The sequence below is a fragment of the Emys orbicularis genome, chromosome 12 (genome assembly GCF_028017835.1).
Source record: "Emys orbicularis isolate rEmyOrb1 chromosome 12, rEmyOrb1.hap1, whole genome shotgun sequence".
Taxonomy (NCBI): domain Eukaryota; kingdom Metazoa; phylum Chordata; order Testudines; family Emydidae; genus Emys; species Emys orbicularis.
The window spans coordinates 31266600-31289354 of NC_088694.1; the positions used below are offsets into that span (position 1 = coordinate 31266600).

At 44.0% G+C, this 22755-nt stretch overlaps 1 protein-coding gene across 1 annotated transcript in view; it reads right to left on the bottom strand.

The window, feature by feature from the left end:
- The window catches only part of RALGAPB (Ral GTPase activating protein non-catalytic subunit beta), a 128253-nt gene that overhangs the window by 94319 nt on the left and 11179 nt on the right, over window positions 1-22755 (bottom strand). Inside the window, exons 3-6 of the mRNA XM_065414235.1 lie at window positions 20893-21095; window positions 8523-8686; window positions 7570-7756; window positions 957-1088 (exon numbers count right to left, since the gene is read on the bottom strand). Coding sequence (XP_065270307.1) covers window positions 957-1088; window positions 7570-7756; window positions 8523-8686; window positions 20893-21095 — 686 coding nt within the window. The remainder of the gene's footprint in view (window positions 1-956; window positions 1089-7569; window positions 7757-8522; window positions 8687-20892; window positions 21096-22755) is intronic.

The window sequence follows — 22755 nt, forward strand, 5'->3', positions numbered from 1 at the left end:
TGACGCTCCTGCACCATTCCTGCACGTGGGCCTCTCCCAGGCACTTAAGACAGCTATCGTGTGGGTCACTAACCGACGTCGGTTTGTGGCATGCCACACATGATTTGAACCCTTGGGACCAAGGCATACTGTGGTGTAGGGCGGCCTAGCCCCGCTAAGCGGGGATCGCGACTACCTATATTACACTACTTAGCTAACTACTAACTTAATCCTAACAGTAACTATTTACAATTTTTACTGAAAACGTCCACTGAAAAAAGGCATTTGCAGAACGCAAGGGACGAGCCGAAGTTCCAGCAACCATCACGGGTGGTAAGAAGGAACTGAAGAAGTGGTGGGGTGGCAGGCCCCTATATGCCAGCGCTATGAGGGCATGACTCCAGGGGCACCAGAGCCAACCTGACGGATACCACTGGGGGGGGGAGGGGGGAGGGGAAGAGAAACTTTCCCACGGTGGTACATGCACACCTACATTGGAATGGACATGAACAAGCACTTGAAGAACAACATAAACAAAAAAAAGGATGTACACCCATTTTAAAAAACGTGACCTACAAAGATTATTTAATACCCCACTGAGATGAATGGAAGCAATTCACATCTCCTAGAGCTATTGTTTTAGTCTTCCTGCTTACAATCTCATAAGACAATCAGATCACATTTGCAATTTTTTCTCCAAATCATGTTAGAATTTTTTTTTTTTTTTTAGACAGACTCTTAAATTCTGCAAAAACCAGTAAGTTCAAAGTTGTACGAGAAAAAAGTGTTCTAACTCCCACTCACAGCCCTTGTTCTTGTTGCACTGTCACAATGAGCACTTTTAGTAGTCTTTATTCATTTCAGACACTTAACATTAGTTCTCTCTCCTTCCTGGGATAACTTCACTCACATCCAACATGGATTTGTTGATATTCTTGCATGCTTTATACCATGTTCATTTATAAGTATGACATTACCTCAGCATATGTAAAAAGCGAAACCAAGTCTGTGCAATGCACTCGTTGTCCATTTCAGGAGGAATCAGACTGGCATCTTCATCAGGAATTTTAAATGGAGGAAATGAAGGTCCATATGTAAAACGCAGTAATCTAGGGGACAAGTCAGTAAGGCTGTCATTGCATTAGTACTCCTCACACTTGCACTGTATTTACTTACATTTGTAAAAAGATGCACCATATATTGTTTTAAGCACATGTAAAATAAAAAACTACTTACAAACCTTACTAAATAAATCATGAACTTTTTACAGTCATCCATTCAAAATTAAACATCAATCCATTTAACCCTCTCTATCCCACCCTTCTCAAAAGCTTCAGCCTATAGCCTTGGAGCATGCCTGAAGTTCAGTGTGCTTGGACTCTGTCAGACTAAGAAGGCATTCCAGATGCCGGGGCCCTCTATGAAAACACTCTGCCAGCACACCCTAGCTGTTTAAAACCAGGGGACTACCAGCTTGTGTGCCATGTGTTTTTTTAACTGACAAGGTATCGCACAAGGAGAGAGGCAGTTTCTCAAGTAATTAGGTCCCAAACCACTTAGGGCTTTTATTGATTTGAATCAACACATTGAATTACACCTGGAAACAAAGAGCCAGTGCAGATCCAGGTGTAATGTATGCTCTCCATGAGGTGCCAAGCTTAGCAAGCAGACCCACTACAATCTGCAGAAGCTGGAGTCTCCAAGTGGTCTTGAAGTATAACACCACAGAGCACATTACAATGATCCAATCTCAAGGTGGTAAAGGCCTGGAAAACTGAAGTGAGGTCACAGTTGGAAAGAGTGATAACCTTCTGGCCAAGCAGCGATGGAACAAACCTTTCTTATGCTTTCTGACCATCCAAAAGAAACTTAGGATCCAACCCACCGCCACCTCCAATTCCTCTATCTTGCAAACCCATGAGAAATTGCAGACAGATTCCAATCAGAATTGTCTCATTCTTCTCCAAATTGAGTCCCTGCCACCTCAATCTCAAGTTTTTACTCTTTTCAGAATTATGCTTTGCCCCCCCCAATCTGGGGGGGGGGGGGGAAAAACAAAACCTCACTTGATATTTTCCACTCCAACTAGTGCCCCATCTGAGCTAATTGAGACTGCTGTCTGTGACGCTGCATGGAATATGGGTGAAAATTTAAAATACTGATACCAATATTACAAAATAGCAATGAATAGTATACAATATATACCTTACATGGCATCAGTGGAAAAGTTATAATCTGCTAAATATGATAATATTGTTATATCTATCTATCTAATCTTCGTATCATGAATTATAAATGTGTGTGCTATATCTGTATCTCAAACTTGTCCTGTGTTTCTGGGAGACACCCCCAGACAGATTGGCATCAGCACTATCCAGCCTGCTTGATGGCCCATCAAGGGCAATCAGCTGTCCAACGAACCTATTGAGAGAAGCTAGGGGCTACACCTAGTCAGGGGGACATGTAGGGACATGCTTCTGGACAGGGGACTCCAAATACTTTTCCATGCCCTTGTGCCGTGAGCTTGTGTTTAGGACAAAGGATATATAAGCCACATGGCAAAGGATATAAAAAGGCAGCTGCATCATATCCAGTTTGTCTTCAATCCTGCTTCTCACCTCTGGAGTGAGTTTTCTACAAATTGAAGCTTTGAAAAAAGGACTGATAGACCCATCCAAGCTTTGGATGTGGTCCACAGATACTTTACAAGCCACCAAACTCTCCAGTGCTGTTAAGAACCTGATATATGAACTCTGAAGTCATACGTACATGTATCTAATTACTTTGACTCTTTAACAACTCTCTTCTCTTTTCTTTCTTTTCTTATATAATAAAACATTTATTTAGTTTTAGATAATAAAGGATTGGCTGGCAGAGTTGTATTTTGGGTAAGATCCAAACAAGTATTGATCTGGTACTGTGTCTGGTCCTTTGGGGATAAGAAGAACATTTTGTAAAGTGAACAGAGTTTTAAGTAACTTCTCACTTTACTGGACTTAGTCACGGATTGGGAGCCAGAAACTGGAATGCAATAAAGGGGGCTGTGATATTTATTTATTTTTAAACTTCTAGAAAACCAGCATGGGGGATCAAAAGCACAATTTTGTGACTGATTGGTGAATCAAACTATAGGGTTAACCACCAGTTTTGGGAGAATCCGCTCTCCTTTCGCAGCCTGTCCTGACCTTGGCATTTTCAGTCTGAGCTACTCCAGGCACCCCAGGTCACAGGCCACACTTTTCATAGCAGCAAATTTGTTATACTAGGAAGAGCAGGGGAAAAAATCAAGTTTAAGAGGCCAAACTGTAGGACAGCAAGAGCAATGTCCAACTGGGTGATTATGCTTTTCTTGAAATTGTATTTTCACACCTAGACATTATAGTGATTTGCACCTGGTAAATGCTGAAGACAAATTCATGTTGGGTAGTAATTTAATTGCTTTCGAAGTAAGAGCTATGTTAAGGTTTAACTCTTGAACCAGTTCCTCTAACACAATGAGGGTATATCTTCACTGCAGAGTTAACTCAGGTGATCGGATTCAGAACCCAAGGTCACCTAGCCCAGGTCTAAGCAACCATACTGCAAAGCCCTACCCGAGTTCGTGTCTTCACTGGTGCTACACTGACCCATGTCTCTCACTAGGGGTGCTGGGGGCACATCCTCTGGTTCTTGGTGCTGCAATAAGCTGAACTGCTCTGGGATTCTTTCCCAGTGAACTGTGGGAGAACTTCTCTGTCCTTATGAGCACATGGGGCAAATTGTGGGAAGGCACTAGAAGACTACCAGCACGTGAGCAATTTAGCCTGTGTCCTCACTGCAAAATGGGTGGGTTACCAGCTCAAGTGAAAGCAGAACCTGAGCCTAGCCTATACTCCAGCAGGACCAACTAGCCTGGGTTTAGAGCACAACTAAATTTGGGTGAAAGATTTGTTTTCTAGTGGGAGAGCTGGTAAAGGGCAACATCTCAGAAGATTCCCAGTTAATTCTGAAGTGAAGAAATACTCTTAGATATCAAAAAATTAAGTTTTTACAGACACATGAACTCCTATGTGACTAGCCAATCACCATTGTTTTGATTCAGGAAACCTACTCTGAGCATATTACTAGCAGCCAAATTCAGGAAAGTTGTTTATTAAAAAGTCACTTTGCCCTTTGGCAGTTGGATTAGAATTTCTTTGGGCTAAAGGTACTCATGCAGACTTGAAGCACCACTGAGCTTAAGGTTAGCATCAAAAAAACTCAGCTCTTTAGATATTAGATTTAAATAAGCAAACAAATCCACAACAGAAGTACTACATTTTACACAAATGTCACAGAACCCACAGGTTACTCTATATCAGTGGCATTAAAACCGTTAGACATCAGAGGGCTGTACGATCTGGGCATAAAGCATATGGAGTAGCAGTGGAACAGAACACTGATGCATGCTTTAAGGGAGTTACAACTGTTCTTTTCAAATCAATGAATCATAAAAACACATCATCTACCAACAAAGCTACATAAGCAGCTAAAAATAGCCAGAACAATTGTGTATTTAGTTGTGCAAAATAAAAGATGCCACACAAATATGGATATATATGTACGTATTGGGAGGAGGTGAGTAGCCCTCAGAGGTGAAAGAGCAGGTTAAAGACTATTTAGAAAAGCTGGACATGCACAAGTCCATGGGGCCAGATCCAATGCATCCGAGGGTGCGGAGGGAGTTGGCTGATGTGATTGCAGAGCCATTGGTCATTAATTTGAAAAAGTCATGGTGATTGGGGGAGGTCCCAGACACTTGGAAAAAGGCAAATATAGTGCCAATCTTTGAAGAAGGAGAATCTGGGGAACTACAGGCCAGTCAGCCTCACCTTAGTCCCTAGAAAAATCATGCAGCAGGTCCTCAGGGAATCCATATTGAAGCACTTGAAGGAGAGGAAGGTGATCATGAACAGTCAATATGGATTCACCAAGGAAAAGTCATGCCTCACCAACCTGATTGCCTTCTATGATGAGATAACTGGATCTGTGGATTTGGGGAAAGCAATGGACGTGACATACCTTGACTTTAGCAAAGCTTTTGATACGGTCTCCCACAGTATTCTTGCCAGCAAGTTAAAGAAGAATGGATTGGATGAATGGACTATAAGGTAGATAAAAAGCTGGCTAGATCATCGGGCTCAGAGGGCAGTGATCAATGGCTTCACTAGTTGGCAGCCGGTATCAAGCAGAGTGCCCCAGGGGTTAGTCCTGGGGCTGGTTTTTGCTCAACATCTTCATGGATAATGGGATGGATTGCACCCTCAGCAAATTCACGGATAACACTAAACTGGGGGAGAGGTAGATACGCTGGAGGGTAGGGATAGGGTCCAGAGTGACCTAGACAAATTGGAGGTTTGGGCCAAAAGAAATCTGATGAGGTTCAACAAGGACAAGTTCAGAGTCCTGCACTTAGGACGGAAGAACCCCATGCACTGCTACAGGCTGGGGACCAACTGGCTAAGCAGCAGTTCTGCAGAAAAGGACCTGGGGATTACAATGGATGAGAAGCTGCAAATGAGGCAACAAGGGCACACAGTTGACAAGAAGGCTCACAGCATATTGGGCTGCATTAGTAGGAGCATTGCCAGCAGATCGAGGGAAGTGATTATTCCCCTCTATTCGGCACTGGTGAGGCCACACCTGGAGTACTGCATCCAGTTTTGGGCCCTCCGCTACAGAAATGATGTGGACAGATTGGAGAGAGTCATAGAATTATAGACTATCAGGGTTGGAAGGGACCTCAGGAGGTCATCTAGACCAACACCCTGCTCAAAGCAGGACCAATCCCCAACTAAATCACCCAGCCAGGGCTTTGTCAAGCCTGACCTTAAAAACCTCTAAGGAAGGAGATTCCACCACTTCCCTAGGTAACCCATTCCAGTGCTTCACCACCCTCCTAGTGAAAAAGTTTTTCCTAATATCCAACCTAAACCTCCCCCACTGCAACTTGAGACCATCACTCCTTGTTTTGTCATCTGGTGCGACTGAGAACAGTCTAGATCCATCCTCTTTGGAACCCCCTTTCAGGTAGTTGAAAGCAGCTATCAAATCCCCCCTCATTCTTCTCTTCTGCAGACTAAACAATTCCAGTTCCCTCAGCCCCTCCTCATAAATCCTGTGTTCCAGCCCCCTAATCATTTTTGTTGCCCTCCGCTGGACTCTTTCCAATTTTTCCACATCCTTCTTACAGTGTGGGGCCCAAAACTGGACACAGTACTTCAGATGAGGCCTCACCATTGTTGAATAGAGGGGAATGATCACGTCCTGCAGAGGGCAAAGAAAATGATTAGGGGGCTGGGGCACATGACTTATGAGGAGAGGCTGAGGGAACTGGGCTTATTTAGTCTGCAGAAGAGAAGAGTGAGGGGGGATTTGATAGCAGCTTTCAACTACCTGAAGGGGGGGGTTCTAAAGAGGATGGAGCTAGGCTGTTCTCAGTGGTGGCAGATGACAGAATAAGGAGCAATGGTCTCAAGCTGCAGTGGGGGAGGTCTATGTTGGATATTAGGAAAAAACTATTTCACTAGGAGGATGGGGAAGCACTGGAATGGGTTACCTAGGGAGATGGTGGAATCTCCATCCTTAGAGGTTTTTAAGGCCCGGCTTGACAAAGCCCTGGCTGGGATGACTTAGTTGGGGTTGGTCCTGCTTTGAACAGGGGATTGGATTAGATGACCTCCTGAGGTCTCTTCCAACCCTAATCATCATCATCTTCTAAATACATGTGATGAGAAGCTGTACAGCATGGAAAATCTAGACATATAATTTTCAGATTTTAAGAAGCACTTTGACAGCAGACGTTTTCCTAGAGTTGAACTGAAAGCTACTGTAGACAAGATAAAAAGTCAGAACAATGGAACGTTACATGTAACAACACTAGATAACATTGTAATGCTTTGGATAACAGAGATATTAAGATTATACACAGACACAAAAAGACAATACACTGAACTGTTCATTTATGGAATGCTAACATTTACTAAAAATATGGTTAAAAAAATCCATATAACCAAACTTCATAGATATTGAAGTTTACCTGGTTTTAGTAGGCATTTGCTTTGTTTACCAAAAGATTTTAGATGAGCTGCTCATTATTCAAATTTGCTATTGTCTGCAAAAGTGTGACCAACCATATCATAGATATGGTTACTGTATCTGCGGTTATGAAATAATGGACATGCAGTTATTCTGCAAATATTGGAATATATTTGTCCCTTTAAAACTGCATTCCACAAATGAACAGAAAATACCGAGCTATGAAAGACTCCATCACAAAAACAACAAGGAGTCTGGTGGCACCTTAAAGACTAACAGATTTATTTGGGCATAAGCTTTCGTGGGTAAAAACCTCACTTCTTCAGATGCAGTGAGGTTTTTACCCACGAAAGCTTATGCCCAAATAAATCCGTTAGTCTTTAAGGTGCCACCAGACTCCTTGTTGTTTTTGTAGATACAGACTAACACGGCTACCCCCTGATACTTGACTCCATCATCACAGAAAACTGGCTGAACAACATACACGGTAAGTGTGTTCATCTGAATGTCAGTTTCTTTTGAGGTTTCACCTACCTGGAAGTAAGGGCACAGATAACCTTGCTCCACTGCTCCACTACAGCAGGGTGATGCCGCCAGTTGGCCACCATTTCTTTGGCAGTTTTCCAATAAGGGGGTGTTGGAAAGCACCGAGTGCAAGCTAGCAACCACACTTCAAACAGCACACCAATCAGTTTCTCAGCCAGATTCTCAGCAATGCCACCTTATGCAGGAACAAAACAAACATTTAAAGCCATTTAAGATGCTAGATCTCTTTCAGCCATCTCCCCTAGGAAACCCTATTGATCCTAAAGGAATCTCATGGCTATCATGCTCATATCACTTTGAATTTATATAGATTTCATTTTATAAGCAATGTTTAAATACCCTTAAATCTATTCTGATCTACAACAGTACCATTTGCTAACTTTCTACAGGTGCATCCATGCTTTTAAAAAGTCCAAATGTTCTAATTGATAGTGTAAAGCCTAGCCATATGGGTAATGCGAACACCTATGCAACAAGGGATTCACCTACCTAGACATGTTATCAACACAGTAACACATCAGAGAGAGAGAGAGAGAGAGAGATCTGACCATGCACTTATTAGTTTACAGGTGGGTAGATACGGACGTGTCTTCACACTCTCTCTCTAGCTAGGGGAAAATAAAGGTAATACGTAGCTGACAGACAGAACTATGGGACCACCAAGACAGAAGACCCAGTAATCTGAGTTTATAGTTGGATGGACCGTCATGTGTCTTGCAGAGTATGTTTTGACAATTCATATAGGACAAAAATTGTTTAAGCAGGTTCAATTTCAGGCCATCCAACTTTAATTCAGAGTTTAAATACTAGAGATGGGTTGTTGTTCTTACATGGCCACCAGCAACTTTTGATTGTTTTCTTGTTGAAAAACAAACTACATTTGGGGGCCAAAATCCCTTATATCCGTAAGAGAAGCAAATGAAAAAAGTTAAGACACAAACCTTGCACAGTGGGAGCTGCCAGAAGAGTGTCATTAATCTGTAGGAGAAACAATAATAAAACCTCCCAAGTTTCTCGAGCCATGATGGTTGACTCACGAGCCAATTTCTGGACAGCCTTCAAAACCTGCAAGCATAGTCTATTCTGACTGGACCCCGGGTCCTGCCTATAAGAGAAGAACACTATTAGAGTCTCTCTCTCTCAAAAGAAAAGAGAAAAAAAGAAAAAAGAATTAAAAAAAAAAAAAAAGAATCTATAGCTTTGAGATTGACTACAGTACCTAAAATTCACTGTGTTATATGCAAAAGAACTTAAAATGGCATTATTATTGAACCAAACTTTGAGCTAAGGTGATTCACGGGAATCCAAGTCTGCCTCAGTGTAGTGAAGTATACAGTACAATAGCTCTTTCATATGACACTACACAAACATGCACTCATACAAAATGCTACACAATGTACACATTTACAGTTAGAGAAAGTACAGCTCCTTTGCATTATATTCCAATTGCTAAGTGAATGGCTCATCACCTAATGCCATGAGATCATGTAAAACGCATAAAGACACATATGGGGTAGGCAGAATTAAAGTGTGGTATGTATTATTTTGATTTTTAAGAGTGCTCCTAATTATTCCAGGCACATGTAACTTACAAAGCTTACCAAATAAACCAGTCCCCAATCTTCCTCACCCATTCATCCCAGGAATGACGACTTTCACCTACTCCTATCTAGAGTCACAGCATCCTTATTTAATATGTATATTACACTAAGCTCGGTCAGGATTGGGATCCTAATGTGCAATATACTGTATAAATATGGACAGTGACGTGATCCTGCTCCAAAGAGCTTATGATGTAAGAAGGGTATTTTGAAGTCATAGTTAGCTTGGCAAAGATGAAGGAGCTGACTACCACATTAAGTATTTTTTTAAATGGCATAGGGAGAGCAAAAGGGATCCCGACTTCCTCTTTGTGCAGGATATGCAGATTAGACTGACTCGATACCTCACGTCACCAAAAAGGAGCCCACTTATCCAAGAGAATATATCCTAGACAAGACAAAGATAAACCGGAACATAATGGAGATGTCAGGACTCGCTTATGGCCAGATATCTACTTCAGAAGAGAAGTGTTGTATTGGGAAGCAGGAGAGAATGGTGCTAGCAAACTAGTTTGACTTCTTTGCCACCTCCTCCAACACTTCCTATCCCCAACTGACCATAAGCCTACAATCTCCTAAGCTTTTTAAAAATTCTAGAAAAGTCACTGGAATAGGAAAAGCAGATTAAGGAGATCCTCTGCATATAGAGAAAGCTTGTTCACGGAAGCCAGAGTTTTAATACATTAGCTCTTAGGGTTATCCCATCATGAAAATAATATTGACTCTCATATACCACAGCGGAGTGAGTTTTGATGAGATTGTCTGGATTTCTCTACCCCTTCGAAAAGTCATTTTGTGAAATACAAAGATGAGATGGGGCAAGTGACAATGACAAAAGCTTTTCCATAGCACCAGCCACTATATGTCTTCTGTCACTCCATTCTTGATGACAGGATGCCGTTAACATCATAAATTTATAGCATGCAAATGTCATGCATGAATCCCACCTGATTAGGAAGGGAAAAGCAAAAGCACTCCCTCCATGCTCACACATTCAGGAGACTTTTGTGATGGAAGCAAACAGTTTGAAGCAGCAACAAACTAAAGGAGTTCAGGGTTTACAGAAAAGGGAAATTTGGGCCAGATTAAGGCATTTCAGCAGAGTACCATCTATAAAAGATACCCCATACATACTTTTAAGACAAGATCTGCCAGAGCCTGAGCATTTTGTTCATCTAATGCAGTGGTTCTCAAACTATTATACTGGTGACCCCTTTCACATAGAAAGCCTCTGAGTACGACCCCCTTATAAATTAAAAACGTTTATATATTTAACACCATTATAAATGCTGGAGGCAAAGTGGGGCTTGGGGTGGAGGCTGACAGTTCATGACCCCCCATGTAATAACCTCACGACCCGCTGAGGGGTCCTGACCCCATTTGAGAACCCCTGATCTAATGCAACTGGAAGCCTGTGTGGCACTGGGGCATTATCTGACTGTAACAACTGCCACTGCCATTGCATTTTAGTAATTCAATGCTTCTTGAATCAAGCACGGTAGCTAGGGTTAGGGTTCATTTCATTGGGGCTAGAAGTCAGAGGCTGACATGAGAGGGAAGGATGTAGGTGACTTCTTTCTGGTTGATCAGCCAGCTACGAGCAATTCCAAGTTACCCTGCTCTCTCTCATTCATATTCATTGCTCTTGACGCTATTTCAAGGCTATAGGTCTCAAAAGTGAACATAGATTAACTGTTTTAGCACTATAACTATTGCAGGCATGGATTCTGTACATATTGCTGTTTTAGGGGACTAAATGTTGGTTTGAGTATTATAAAAATGTTTATGAACACTTACTTTTGGGGGCATCAAGCCTTTTTTAACCTCTGTTCTCTACCTGCCATTTCAAGTCTGCTCATTTGTAACTAATTAGGTTGACTCGGGATAGCCAGCCTTCCTCATGCATTCATCTCCTAGACAGAGGATGTGCACTTGAGCTATTTTAGATATCAGCACCCTCTTATCACAACTCTGGACTACTGCGCTCCTGGCAGCCAATAGCTACATCACTTCCGGGGGGTAGGGAAGGAACCTATTTCACCAGGACCAAGAAAATGTATTTATGGTGTGGATTGAATGCTGTAATACAGGTGTAGGGAATACTTTTATTCCACAAAAAGAGGCGGTAGAAGTATTCTCCTGAATTCTACCCCCACAGTATCTGAGCCTCTCCCACTTAAAACTCAAAATGATTTTTTTTTTCTAAGTTTCTTCCTTCCTTCCTTCCCAGCATGCAGAATGAACACCTCATGGGTGGCGTATATACACACACAGTTTACTGGGGGGAAAACCAATCCAAGAGCTCAGCTGTGCATTTAGCTTTGACTGTAGCAGACCCTGTGATCATTTTTAGCTCTCATGAGAGACAGTTCTGAGCCAGCTCCTGGGAAAGGTGTATTCCACCTTTGATTTGGACTCATTTTTGTTTGGAGGAGGGAGGGGGGGGGGAGAAAAAGGGGCTTGAAAATAAGGTATAGCTGCCAACAATTCTTGGTAAGTGCTGCCCCACTGCAGTGGGGCAACAGGAGCTTGGAGGTGGTCTCCCACGCCCACTGACTGGGTGCTGCTTCTCTCCCTCCCAGCAGCTACCAGCTCCAGTCCTTGCAGCAATTGGTCAGCTATTCTGCAGGGGTGGGAGGGGCAGGAGAGAGAAAATAAGACAGACCGGCTACCAAATGGAAACAGCCAAGAGGACTGCTGAGCTGCCAAAAGCAGCATGGAGGAGACAAAGTTCAGGCCCTGAAACACGGGGGAAGAAACTATGGGGAGCATAGCAGGAGTCGTATGGGGTAGAGTGGGCGCATCATCTCTCACAGAGCCATCCAGCAGTCTCTCCGGCCTACTTTATTTCTATCCGACAAACGTTAGGTAAAATTCCGCTGAAGTCTGACAATGTGGACCTTAATTCTGTAGCCAGGTACCTGGAGCTGTAGCCTCTATGGGAATTGTGGAATTGCTCTGGAAGCTTCTCATATATTATAACTGATGTTTTTATTGAACTAAGTATGAAAATGCAGAGTCTTACTTATCTGGATATAAATTCAGTTGATTTTATGCAGGCTCCCTATTTTCTGGTTTTCATTGTGCCACAGAATTTTAGGTTGATAATGCATAAAGCTTTCAGAGCTGTCAGGGGAAGCTGCAAGTTTTGGCAGCCAGGTAGGAAACAGTTGGGGCTTTTGGCACCTGGAGAGGCCCAGGAGACCGTTGGGATAAGCACATTGGCTGGGTGTTCCTGTTAATGTGATTTAGGTCATCACTGGACAGCTGAGTCAGTACTGACATGAAGAGAGAATTTCACACTTCTTAGATTATCGTCCTAGGCTCTTTACAGACTCATGTAGACAACACTTTAAGGATGCACTTGGTCCATGCTTTCAAAGTCTTCATCACAGCTTCAAAGGGGGATAGAGCTCCTAGAACACATTTTTTAAAAAAATTGATAAAACAGGAGTCTAATTTTAATGTTATTTTTCTTAGCCCTCACCTTTTCCCTTACCCATCTCAGAAGTAAGTATCTGAAAATTAACTAGAATTTAAGTCTATAGTAAGTTTAATACCCTTAGAAGGATGGTCCAGTGGTTAGAGCATTAGCCTAATAATTGGGAGACTTTGGTTCAAGTCCCTGCTCCACCAAACAACCTTCAAGACACATTGACTCTCTGTGCCTTAATTCCCCACCCATAAAATGGAGATAGCAGCACCTCCCTACCTCAGAGAATACTGTGAGGGTAAACATATTAAAGATTGTTAAGGACTCACTGCTGTAATGGGGGGCAGTAGGACTGCCTACATACAACTGAGACTCCTGAATATTTCCTTCATACCCTCCACAAATCTTATTTCATCCTTAAAGATAACAATCATATCTAGGTACTGCTGCTTCTCTGGCCTGAAAGACCAGCTTGTGAAATCTCACCCACAACAGGCACTGACTTAACAGAAATTATGCCATCACAGAGCACCTACTCTACAGCTGCAGGGATCAGAGTCATTACAAAAATATAATAAAATAACTAAATGCCTTTGAGAGTTTCCCTTAGTCAGTGCTTGAGAATGCAGATAGGAGGATGAGGTTGGGGATTTCTCTGCCATGGTTTTTTGCTTGTTTAAATAGTCTGATCATTTTATGCTTACTTTTGACCTTGCTTTAATATAAACTAAAATGCCACTTCTACCTGTAGTCTGAGACCAAAGTCAAAACTAAGATTATTAAATATTCAGGTATTAGAATGTGAAGCAAGTTACTGAATGTCCTTTTGTTTTGTACTTTAGAGCTAATCATACAGATTAGCATTAGGTCTAGTCCTATGCTATAGCAAGAGTAGGTTGTGGTCAGCGCTTACTGTGTGGCCATGACATGTGTTTTGAACTGACTCTAAAGGCATGCAATAGAAGCACAGTACATCCATCTACACTAATATATCCTGCAAGCCAAATGGCTTAGTTGCTAAAAACTTTATTAAAACAGGCATGTGAACTGGATGTGTTAAGCTTGGTGATAGATAAATGTAATTTTAGAGTCAGCCACTGACAGACGATACACTCCTCTTCTTCCTCATTTAATACCTGTGCGAAGTGCTTAAACAGATCATTGATTTGTATGTTGTCATAATAGGCAAATCATTCGTAATCACTAGATCAGAGTGTAGATTCAAACTATTGAAAACACATGAATGGTGGTTGTTGTAGACTGCAAAAACTGCTATCCCTGTAGTCAACGGCAGCTTCAAGGATATAGATCTGATCTTCCTGAAGCTTTGCCTCAACAACCAGAAGTTTTTACCTCTTCAAATTTACCCTTCCTGTGGGCACAAAGAGTAGGATAGCCTTTATCAGTTTCATCAGGCACAGCACTTCCTAAAACATATTTTTATGCCCTGTGTTACATCATCAGCTGTCCCAGATTCCACATCTACTTTGACAAAGTAAAAAGTTTTCTAGCCGGCATAAACCTGATGTCAATTGACACCTGCTCAGCTTCTGACATATCAGTGCTAACAAAGTAATATGTCTAACTCTCAATGTGCACCTGAGACCGCTTTAAGATTTTGCCAATAGTTCTCTTAAATCGTAGTTTGATGCAAGATTGACTTCATTTTTTGTTTCATTTGCAAAATATTTCATAATTTTTAAAACTGAAATCCATATTCAGTGAGTGTGGAAGAGGTGATGGAACAAGGTGGCAAGTTTTTGGAAGTCCACATATTGCATTTTATGGTGCAGTTTAGTAAGAAGAGTTTTTTGTGGACAAAATTGATAGTTTCTGCTTCCATGGATTTCACGTGAGCAGCAGAGCCATCATGTATCTGTAGAGAATCAGTTCTAAAATTCTTGCACCCACTTATAAACAGAGGATCTCGCTTATCAAAAAGCTTCCTATGCTGTCTGCAAATAAAAGTTATGTCATCTTTATGACATGAAACCTACTGATATTTACAGGGCTTTGGAGCGGAGCCCGGAGCTGGAGAGCGGAGCAGCGGAGCTGCAGGTTTTTGCCTGGAGCTGGAGCGGAGCCGGAGCACAGCTCCAAAGCCCTGGATATTTAATCATCATGAATTCTGGAAAGCATATTCATAGATATTAAGGGATGACTATGATCACCCATCCTGACCTTCCTCATAACCCAGGCCAACAAATCTCACTCAGTGTTTCCTGCATCAAGCCCACAAAATTCTTTTAGAGCTAGAGCATCTCTTTCAGGAAGCTATTTAGTTTTAATTTAAAGACTGCAAAGGGATGGAGAGTCCTCCACATCCCTAGGTAAATTGTTCCAGTGATTATTACTCCCCCATTTAAAATCTGCACTTGATTTCTAATCTGAATTTTTCTAGTTTCAACATCAGATCTCATTATGCCTTTTTCTGCTAAAATGAAATCTATCAGATACTTCTTTCCTACATAGGTAGTTGTAGATCATAATTATGTCAATTCTTAACTTAGTCTTGGATAAACTAAATAGATTGTGTTTCCTAAGTTTTTCTGCTAGAAGGCATATTTTACAGACCTCAAATCATTCTTGTAGCTCTTTTCTGAACTCTTTTCATTAACATCCTTTTTAAGTGTTGACATCAGAACTGGACATAATATTCCAATAACTGTCTAATACCATATACAGATACACCTTCTGTCTCCTAGTTAACAAGATAAATAAACAGGAGAATATTAAACTATCTGCTTCCATAGAACCTGACCAGACCACTGTATCCGGAAGGTCATGCTCCTATGCGTCAGCAAATAAGCAAAAACTTACTATTACAATGATTTTATGTTATGTTCTACATGGAACGGCTTCATGGATTATGCAACTATCCTACCAGCAGCAAACCTGGCAAAGGCACAGCCCTTGTTGCAAGAGAACTGGCCATCGTTGGCAAGTCAGATTTCACTAATTGTCACAAAGAGCAACTTGCAGAGATCAGTGGAGGGTACACATTCTTCTAGCAAGACTGTCCATCCACAGAGCCATGACAGTCACATGTTGGCTTTGCCATTAGCATGTGCATTGCTGCCAAGCTCAAAAGTCTATCTAACGGCATAAGTGATCATCTCATGACTCTACAGTTGCCACTGAAACAAGTGGTACGCTACCACCATCAGAGCTTACACTCCCATCATGACAAATGCAGACAGAGAGAAAGAAAAGTTCCACAGTGACAGACAAAAACTCAGTGTTTACACTGGCATCCAATAAACTGATCATCAAAAAGGGGTCTTCAATGCGAAGGTGGAAGTAATGCAGTCAACTGGCAGAATACCATAGGACAGCATGGGACTGGGAAAGAATAGCAATGAAACTCTGTATTCAGTGAATGTGTCAAGCAGCAGCTAGTGATCATGAAAGCCTTTTTCCACCTACCAGACCAAAAAGAAATCCTCATGGACACACCCAGGATCCAAACAATAGCGTCTTATTGACTATACTATCATCTGGCAGCAAGATCTACAGGACGCATGAATAACTGCAGCCTTGCACAGGATAGACCATCGCAGGATATGCTCCAAAATTTTATTTGTTAATATGGCAAGCACACCGCAAGTCATCATTTAAATCAGTGGTGGGCAACCTACGGGCCATCAGGGTAATCTGCTGGCGGGCCACAAGACAGTGTTTACATTGGCCGTCCGCAGGCACGTCTGCAGGCACGGCCGCCCGCAGCTCCCAGTGGCCACGGTTTGCCATTTCTGGCCAATGGGAGCTGCGGAAAGGTCAATGTAAACACTGTCTTGCAGCCACTGACCAGACGCAGGCTGCCCACCACTGATTTAAACCAATCAGATAGCTCAACATATAGCAATTACAAGATGAAGCTACGTAAGCGCAGCTCTGCAACAAACATCAGAGCAGCTCTGCCTGACCTTGCTGGCTTGACTACTAGTGCTAATGTAAGCAGTGAATGGGCAGCTCTTCACAATACTATACATTACGCAGCTTTTGGCATCTTGCTGTACCCAAGATGCCATCACCAAGCCTGGTATGATGAGAATGACTCAGAAATCCAACACTACTAATTCATCCTCCGCTCACCTGCCAGTCCTTCCCCCCTGGTTATTTTTAGTAAAGTCAGACAGGTCACCGCTTCTGTGAATTTTTGTTTATTGCCCACAACTGTTCATGACTTTTACTAAAAATAACCATGACAAAGTCTTAGCCTTAGTCACAAGACCAAAGACTTCTATGCTGCTTTGAAAGATGTCTATGGTTCTACACACACCACTACAGTGCCTTTAAAGAGTGCAGACAGCCTATCGCTGATCACCAACAAAGGAGACATCCTATCAGGGATGCCAACAGCATTTCAGTGATCTTCTGAACCAGAGATCGGCAACCTTTGGCACACGGCCTGCCAGGGTAAGCACCCTAGCGGGACGGGACGGTTTGTTTACCTGCCACGTCCGCAGGTTTGGCTGATTGCAGCTCCCACTGGCCGCGGTTCGACACTCTAGGTCAATGTGGCCATGGCTTCCCGCAGCCCCCTTTGGCCTGGAGTGGCGAACTGCGGCCAGTGGGAGCTGTGATCGGCCAAACCTGCGGACGCAGCAAGTAAACAAACCTGGCGGGCTGCGCGCCAAAAGTTTCAGATCCCTGTTCTGAACACATCAGCCAACACTGTAGACGAGGCACAAATAAGAGCAGTGGATCTGCCAACATGGACACAGCCCGATCCCTTGATGGAGTCGGCACTGCAATCAGTGCCATGAGGAACTGCAGGGATCTGATGGTATTCCTGCAGAAATAGTCAAGCACTGAGGAGAGACCTTACTGAGACAACTACATGGAGATTCTCTCAATATACAGAGTACTGAAGATGTACTGCAAGACTTCAACGATGCCACCATTGTCACCACATACAAGAGGAAAGGTGAAAGTCCAACTGTGGCAACTATCACAGTATCTCATTACTTACGAGCACTGGAACGATTCTGGACAGAGTACTCCGATTGTCTGCTATGCAACATCGCTAATGGTGTGCTATCAGACTCACAATGCTGTTTCAGGACAATGCAAGGAACAGCAGACATGATATTTGTAGCTAGTCAGATGCAGGAGCAATGCAGAGAACAGCAAGAGAACCTTTACACCTGTCTTCATTAACTTGGCTAACGCATTTGACACTGACAGCAGATCTGGACTTTGGCAACAATTACATAAGTTTGGTTATCCAGAAAAATTCACCAACATTCTGAGGCTATGGCATAACGAAATGCTCAGACGAGTCTGTGCACATCGGTTCAGTATGACCCATTTCCTATCACTAATGTTATTAAGTTGGGCTGCATAATTAATCCAATCCTGTTCAATGTCTTCTATGCAGCAACACTAAGTGATGCTACAAGAGACCTGAATGCTGGTATCAGGATAAAGCAACAGAGGGTCCTGTGGCACCTTTAAGACTAACAGAAGTATTGGAGCATAAGCTTTCGTGGGTGAATGCCCACTTCATCAGACGCCTGGCATTCACCCACGAAAGCTTATGCTCCAATACTTCTGTTAGTCTTAAAGGTGCCACAGGACCCTCTGTTGCTTTATCCTGATTCAGACTAACACGGCGACCCCTCTGATACTTGGCATCAGGATAGGTTTCCTAGCCTCTGGAAAATTATCCAACCTAAACATGCCGCAACCCTCCACCAAGATCTGAGGCAGCTGTTGAATGTGAATGACTGCACTCTAGAGAGACCTACTCAAGAAGATATACAATTGATTACAGACAAAAATTGTAGAGTCTACAAAAACAGAGGCTCACTTTTTTTTAGAAGTCATGTATCAACCTGCACCAGGAAACCCTACAAGAAACCAGAAGTCACCATCAGCAACACAGCTGAATGCTGTTACAGACTTCTGCTATCTTGGCAGCATATTGGTGAATGATGCTACTCTAGACAAGGAGCTGACAAATTGCATTAACAAAACCAGTTCCTCATTGGCAGACTATCAGGCAGAATCTGGCAGCAATACTGTATTAAGCTCCAAACAAAGCTAAGAGATTAAAGCAGATGTGCTGTCCAATTGGTTTTATAAGTGCGAGCCCTGCATCACATCAAGCTTGTAGATCAGGGGTGGGCAAACTACAGCCCGCAGGCCAGATCCGGGCCCTCAGGGCTTTGGATCCGGCCCGCGGGATTGCCCCCCGTGGTGCCGTGGGCCCCGCGCCTCTCTCAGAAGCGGCCAGCACCACGTCCCTGCGGCCCCTGGGCAGGGAGGGGGGCAGAGCGCTCCGTGTGTTGCCCTTGCCTCCAGGCACCACCCCCCATCCCCAGCTCCCATTGGCCAGGAATGGGGAACCGCAGCCAATGGGAGCTTCGGGGGAGGTACCTGGCGCAGCAAGGGCAGCACACGTGGAGCCCTCCGCCCCACCTCCCACAGGGGCCGCAGCGCTTCCTGGAGTGGCGTGGGGCTGGGGACAGGGCAGGCATACAGGGAGCCTGCCCTGGCCCCGGTGTGCGCCGCTGCCACCCCAGAGCCGCTTTAGGTAAGCGGCGCTGGGCCAGAGCCAGAACCCCTCCTGCACCCCACCCCCCCAACTCCCTGTCCTAAGCCCCTGCCTGCACCTCGCACCCCAACTCCCTGTCCTGAGCCCCCTCGTACACCCTACACCCCTCCTGCACTCCAACCCCCTGCCCTGAGCTCTCTGCTGCACCCCTGTCCATCCCCAACCCCCTGCCCTGAGCCCCCTCCCGCACTCCACACCCCTCCTGCACCCAACCCCCTGCCCTGAGCCCCCCCCACACTCCACACCCCTCCTGCACCCAACCCCCTGCCCTGAGCCCCCTCCTGCACTCCGTGCCCCTCATATACCCCGCACTCCTCCTCTGCCCCAATCCCTTGCCCTATGCCCCTTCCTGCACACTGCACCCCCTCCCACACCCTGCACTCCCTCCCGCATCCCAACCCCCTGCCCTGCATACAATTTCCCCACCCAGATGTGGCCCTCGGCCCAAAAAGTTTGCCCACCCCATTCTAGATAAATTCCATTTATGACCACTGCATACCGTACTCTGCATCAAACAGCAGAATAGAGTTCTGGAATGCAGCCACTCCACAGGGATTGAAGCCATGCTCATTGCATCACAGTTATTACGCTCAGTTGGTCATGTGTTCAGGATGAATGACACCAGAATGCCAAAGCAGCTTCTGTACAGCAAACTGGAAGTAGGTAACCACACACAAGATGGCCAGAAGAAATGCTTCATAGACACACTGAAGCATAACTTGAAGCAGTGCATCATTGACGTCAACAGCTGAGAGTCATCAGTAACAGATAGATCACCTGACAAGCAGTAGTCAGCAATAGGGTATTCAGAGACTAATCACAGTATGGCTCTTGAAGTACAGAGGCGGAGTTGTAAACAGCAGCAGCTTCAGCAGACAGACTGTAATCCCTTCCTCGATATTGAGCCACATATGCATTCAACATAGAAAGGACAAAGCGTATTATCACTGTCAGCATGATCTTCGGTGATGGACAACCACCACCTACCCAAGAATCGTGTTTGCCCACTTAGCTACAGAGCCACACTGGGAGCTCACATTCCCTTGGTTATCTACCATGATCCTAAATCCTTTTCAATGTCATTGCATTCCAGGATACAGACACCCACCTTGTAAGACCTACATTCTTTGTTCCTATGTATAATGATCTTACATTTGGATGTAATACACAAGTTTCTCATTTCTTAATCTGCTCAGTCTCAGGTGCTTTGCACTTATTTGGCACAGTCTTCAGTATCATCCTCTGTTCATTCAAGCTGATAAGTGCTTTTTAGTTTTCCGTTTTTGAAACCACACCCCAAAAGCCCAGCAGGATGATTGATGTTGTCCAACAACATTTTTCAATGTTTTTCCCCCCCAAATCATGCAACTATCCAGGGACATAGTTCTCGGAAGAAGTGTTTAGAGTAGTTAGTGTGTAAGTCAAGGACTGATTGCAAATTAAGTTGTCTAACCATGGTAGCAAAAGCAGCTGCCTAGTTTGCAATTCAAAGCTGCAACAAATTAGAGTGGCCACCCACCTCCTAACTTCAGAGCCAGTTGTGTTTTGCAGCAGAGACAAGTAATAAATCATAGTTTCATTTGCTAGCCAAACCAGAGTAGGATTTGTAGTAAAATAAAACTGCTGGCCTTTCTGGCAAAAGAACTACATGACTATAGCAGAGAAGCCCAGACCCAGTCTCTTCCCTCCCCAGTCGCTACAGATCTGCGTCTCACCTTGGTACGAAGAGATTTTGTAGATGTTTGAGAATGCTCTGAACATAAAGGTTTGGTTCCTTAATAACAGGTAAAGGAATGGAGTCTTTAGGTAATACAAGAGCCATAATCCAGTCAGTATACACATCAACACAATACTTCACAGTATCGCCCTCCAATGGGAGGGTCAGTCCATAACAAACCACCTCCATGGTCCATTTTACCTAAACAAAGAAAGGGGAGGTTGTTAAAATACTGTATGTACCAAACATAAGAGCATGTCTACATGTTCCTAAACAAGCCCAATGGTGCCAATAGCACCCCTTTTTAGCAATAATATATGAACATATGCATCCCTTCAAGTAGTATTTCAGGCTGTGTGTGTTTATAACATATGTAAAGGGACAGTTTCCCTTAAGGGACAGGCTGGAGCTTGCAGCTTGGGGATAATCAAGGAGGCCCTGCCACACCCTCATGTCAAGCTATATAGAACGGGGAGGGCAGGGAGCAGAAGCTGGGCAGGCTTGCAATCACTCCTGTCCTGAAACCTTACTAAAAAGGGGACATGGTATTTAGTTAGTGTGTGTTGGCTTCTCCTTGCCTCGGGCTATAAAAGCAAACCCAGGCCTCCCCAATTATAGGAATTAAGGTGGGACACACCCACACCACCACAAGGGGTTTGTGGGGATGGCCCACAACTTTAAAGAAACTTTTTAAACAAACCAACTTACAGATTGTAAATCATGCTACCTACCAGACTTAACACGGAAACAAAAGCAACACACAGGAAAAGCTGTTTTATCCAGCATGTTGGGGGAAATGGGGGGTGCCAGTAAGTGAAAAATGCTGGTTAACTAAGAGGGAGGGAGTTTGGGTGCAGGAGGGAGCTTGGGGCAGTGGGTTGAGACATGGGAGTGCAGGGTGCCAGATCCGAGGGGGGGGGGGGAGGGAGGGGCTGCCACTTACCTCGAGCAGCTCCCTGCAATCGGCGACTTGTGCCGGCTGCTCCTAGGTGGAGGCGTGGCAGGCGGCTCTGTGCGCTGCCTCACCTGCGGGGACCACCCCCGCAGCTCCCATCGGCCACGGTTCCCAGCCAATGGGAGCTGCAGAGCTAGTGCTCGGGGTGAGGCAGGGGCAGCATGTGGAGCTGCCTGCTGCACCTCCACCTAGGAGCAGCCAGGACATGTGGCCACTTGTAGGGAGCTGCCCGTGGTGAGCACCCCCCAGCTTCCCACTCCCGCACCACAACCCCCTGCCCAAGTCCCCTCCCACACTCAAACTCCCTCCCAGAGCCTGCGCTCCACACCCCCTCCCGCAACCCCCTGCCAGCCCTGCTCCAGCCAGACTATAAACCGGAATTTCAATTAAGATCAGAAATGCTGGTTTATAGAGTTGTCTGGTTGGGGAAGTGCCAGATAAAACAGCTTTTACTGTACTAGCTTACAATGCTATTCAGCTTGTTTTCCAACTAAAGTCTGCACTTTATAACAATACATAATTTGCTACTGTTGCTAGTTCTGCCTTCTGCTGCCATTTGTTATTAGTAGGATACACTGACATGACATCACAGCCTCATTAAGTTTATTTCATTCTTAATAAGATAATCAAGACTTTAAGCACTTTCAGTTTAGCCTACCTGCAATTTGACAACAGCCCTTCATACTTTTTAACACAGTGCAAGACTGAACAACAGACAGGTTAATATATTGTTAGGAAGATTAAATACCCATAACACTGAGAAAGAAGAATATGTATACTGTAGTAGGTAAAGACAGTGCACATATTGGTTATATGACTGAGAACGGACATTCAATATTTGTCTATTGTGCCATAAGTTCTGAGAAGTTGGCCCAAACTGAAAACAAGGAATTTAGCAATTAATAA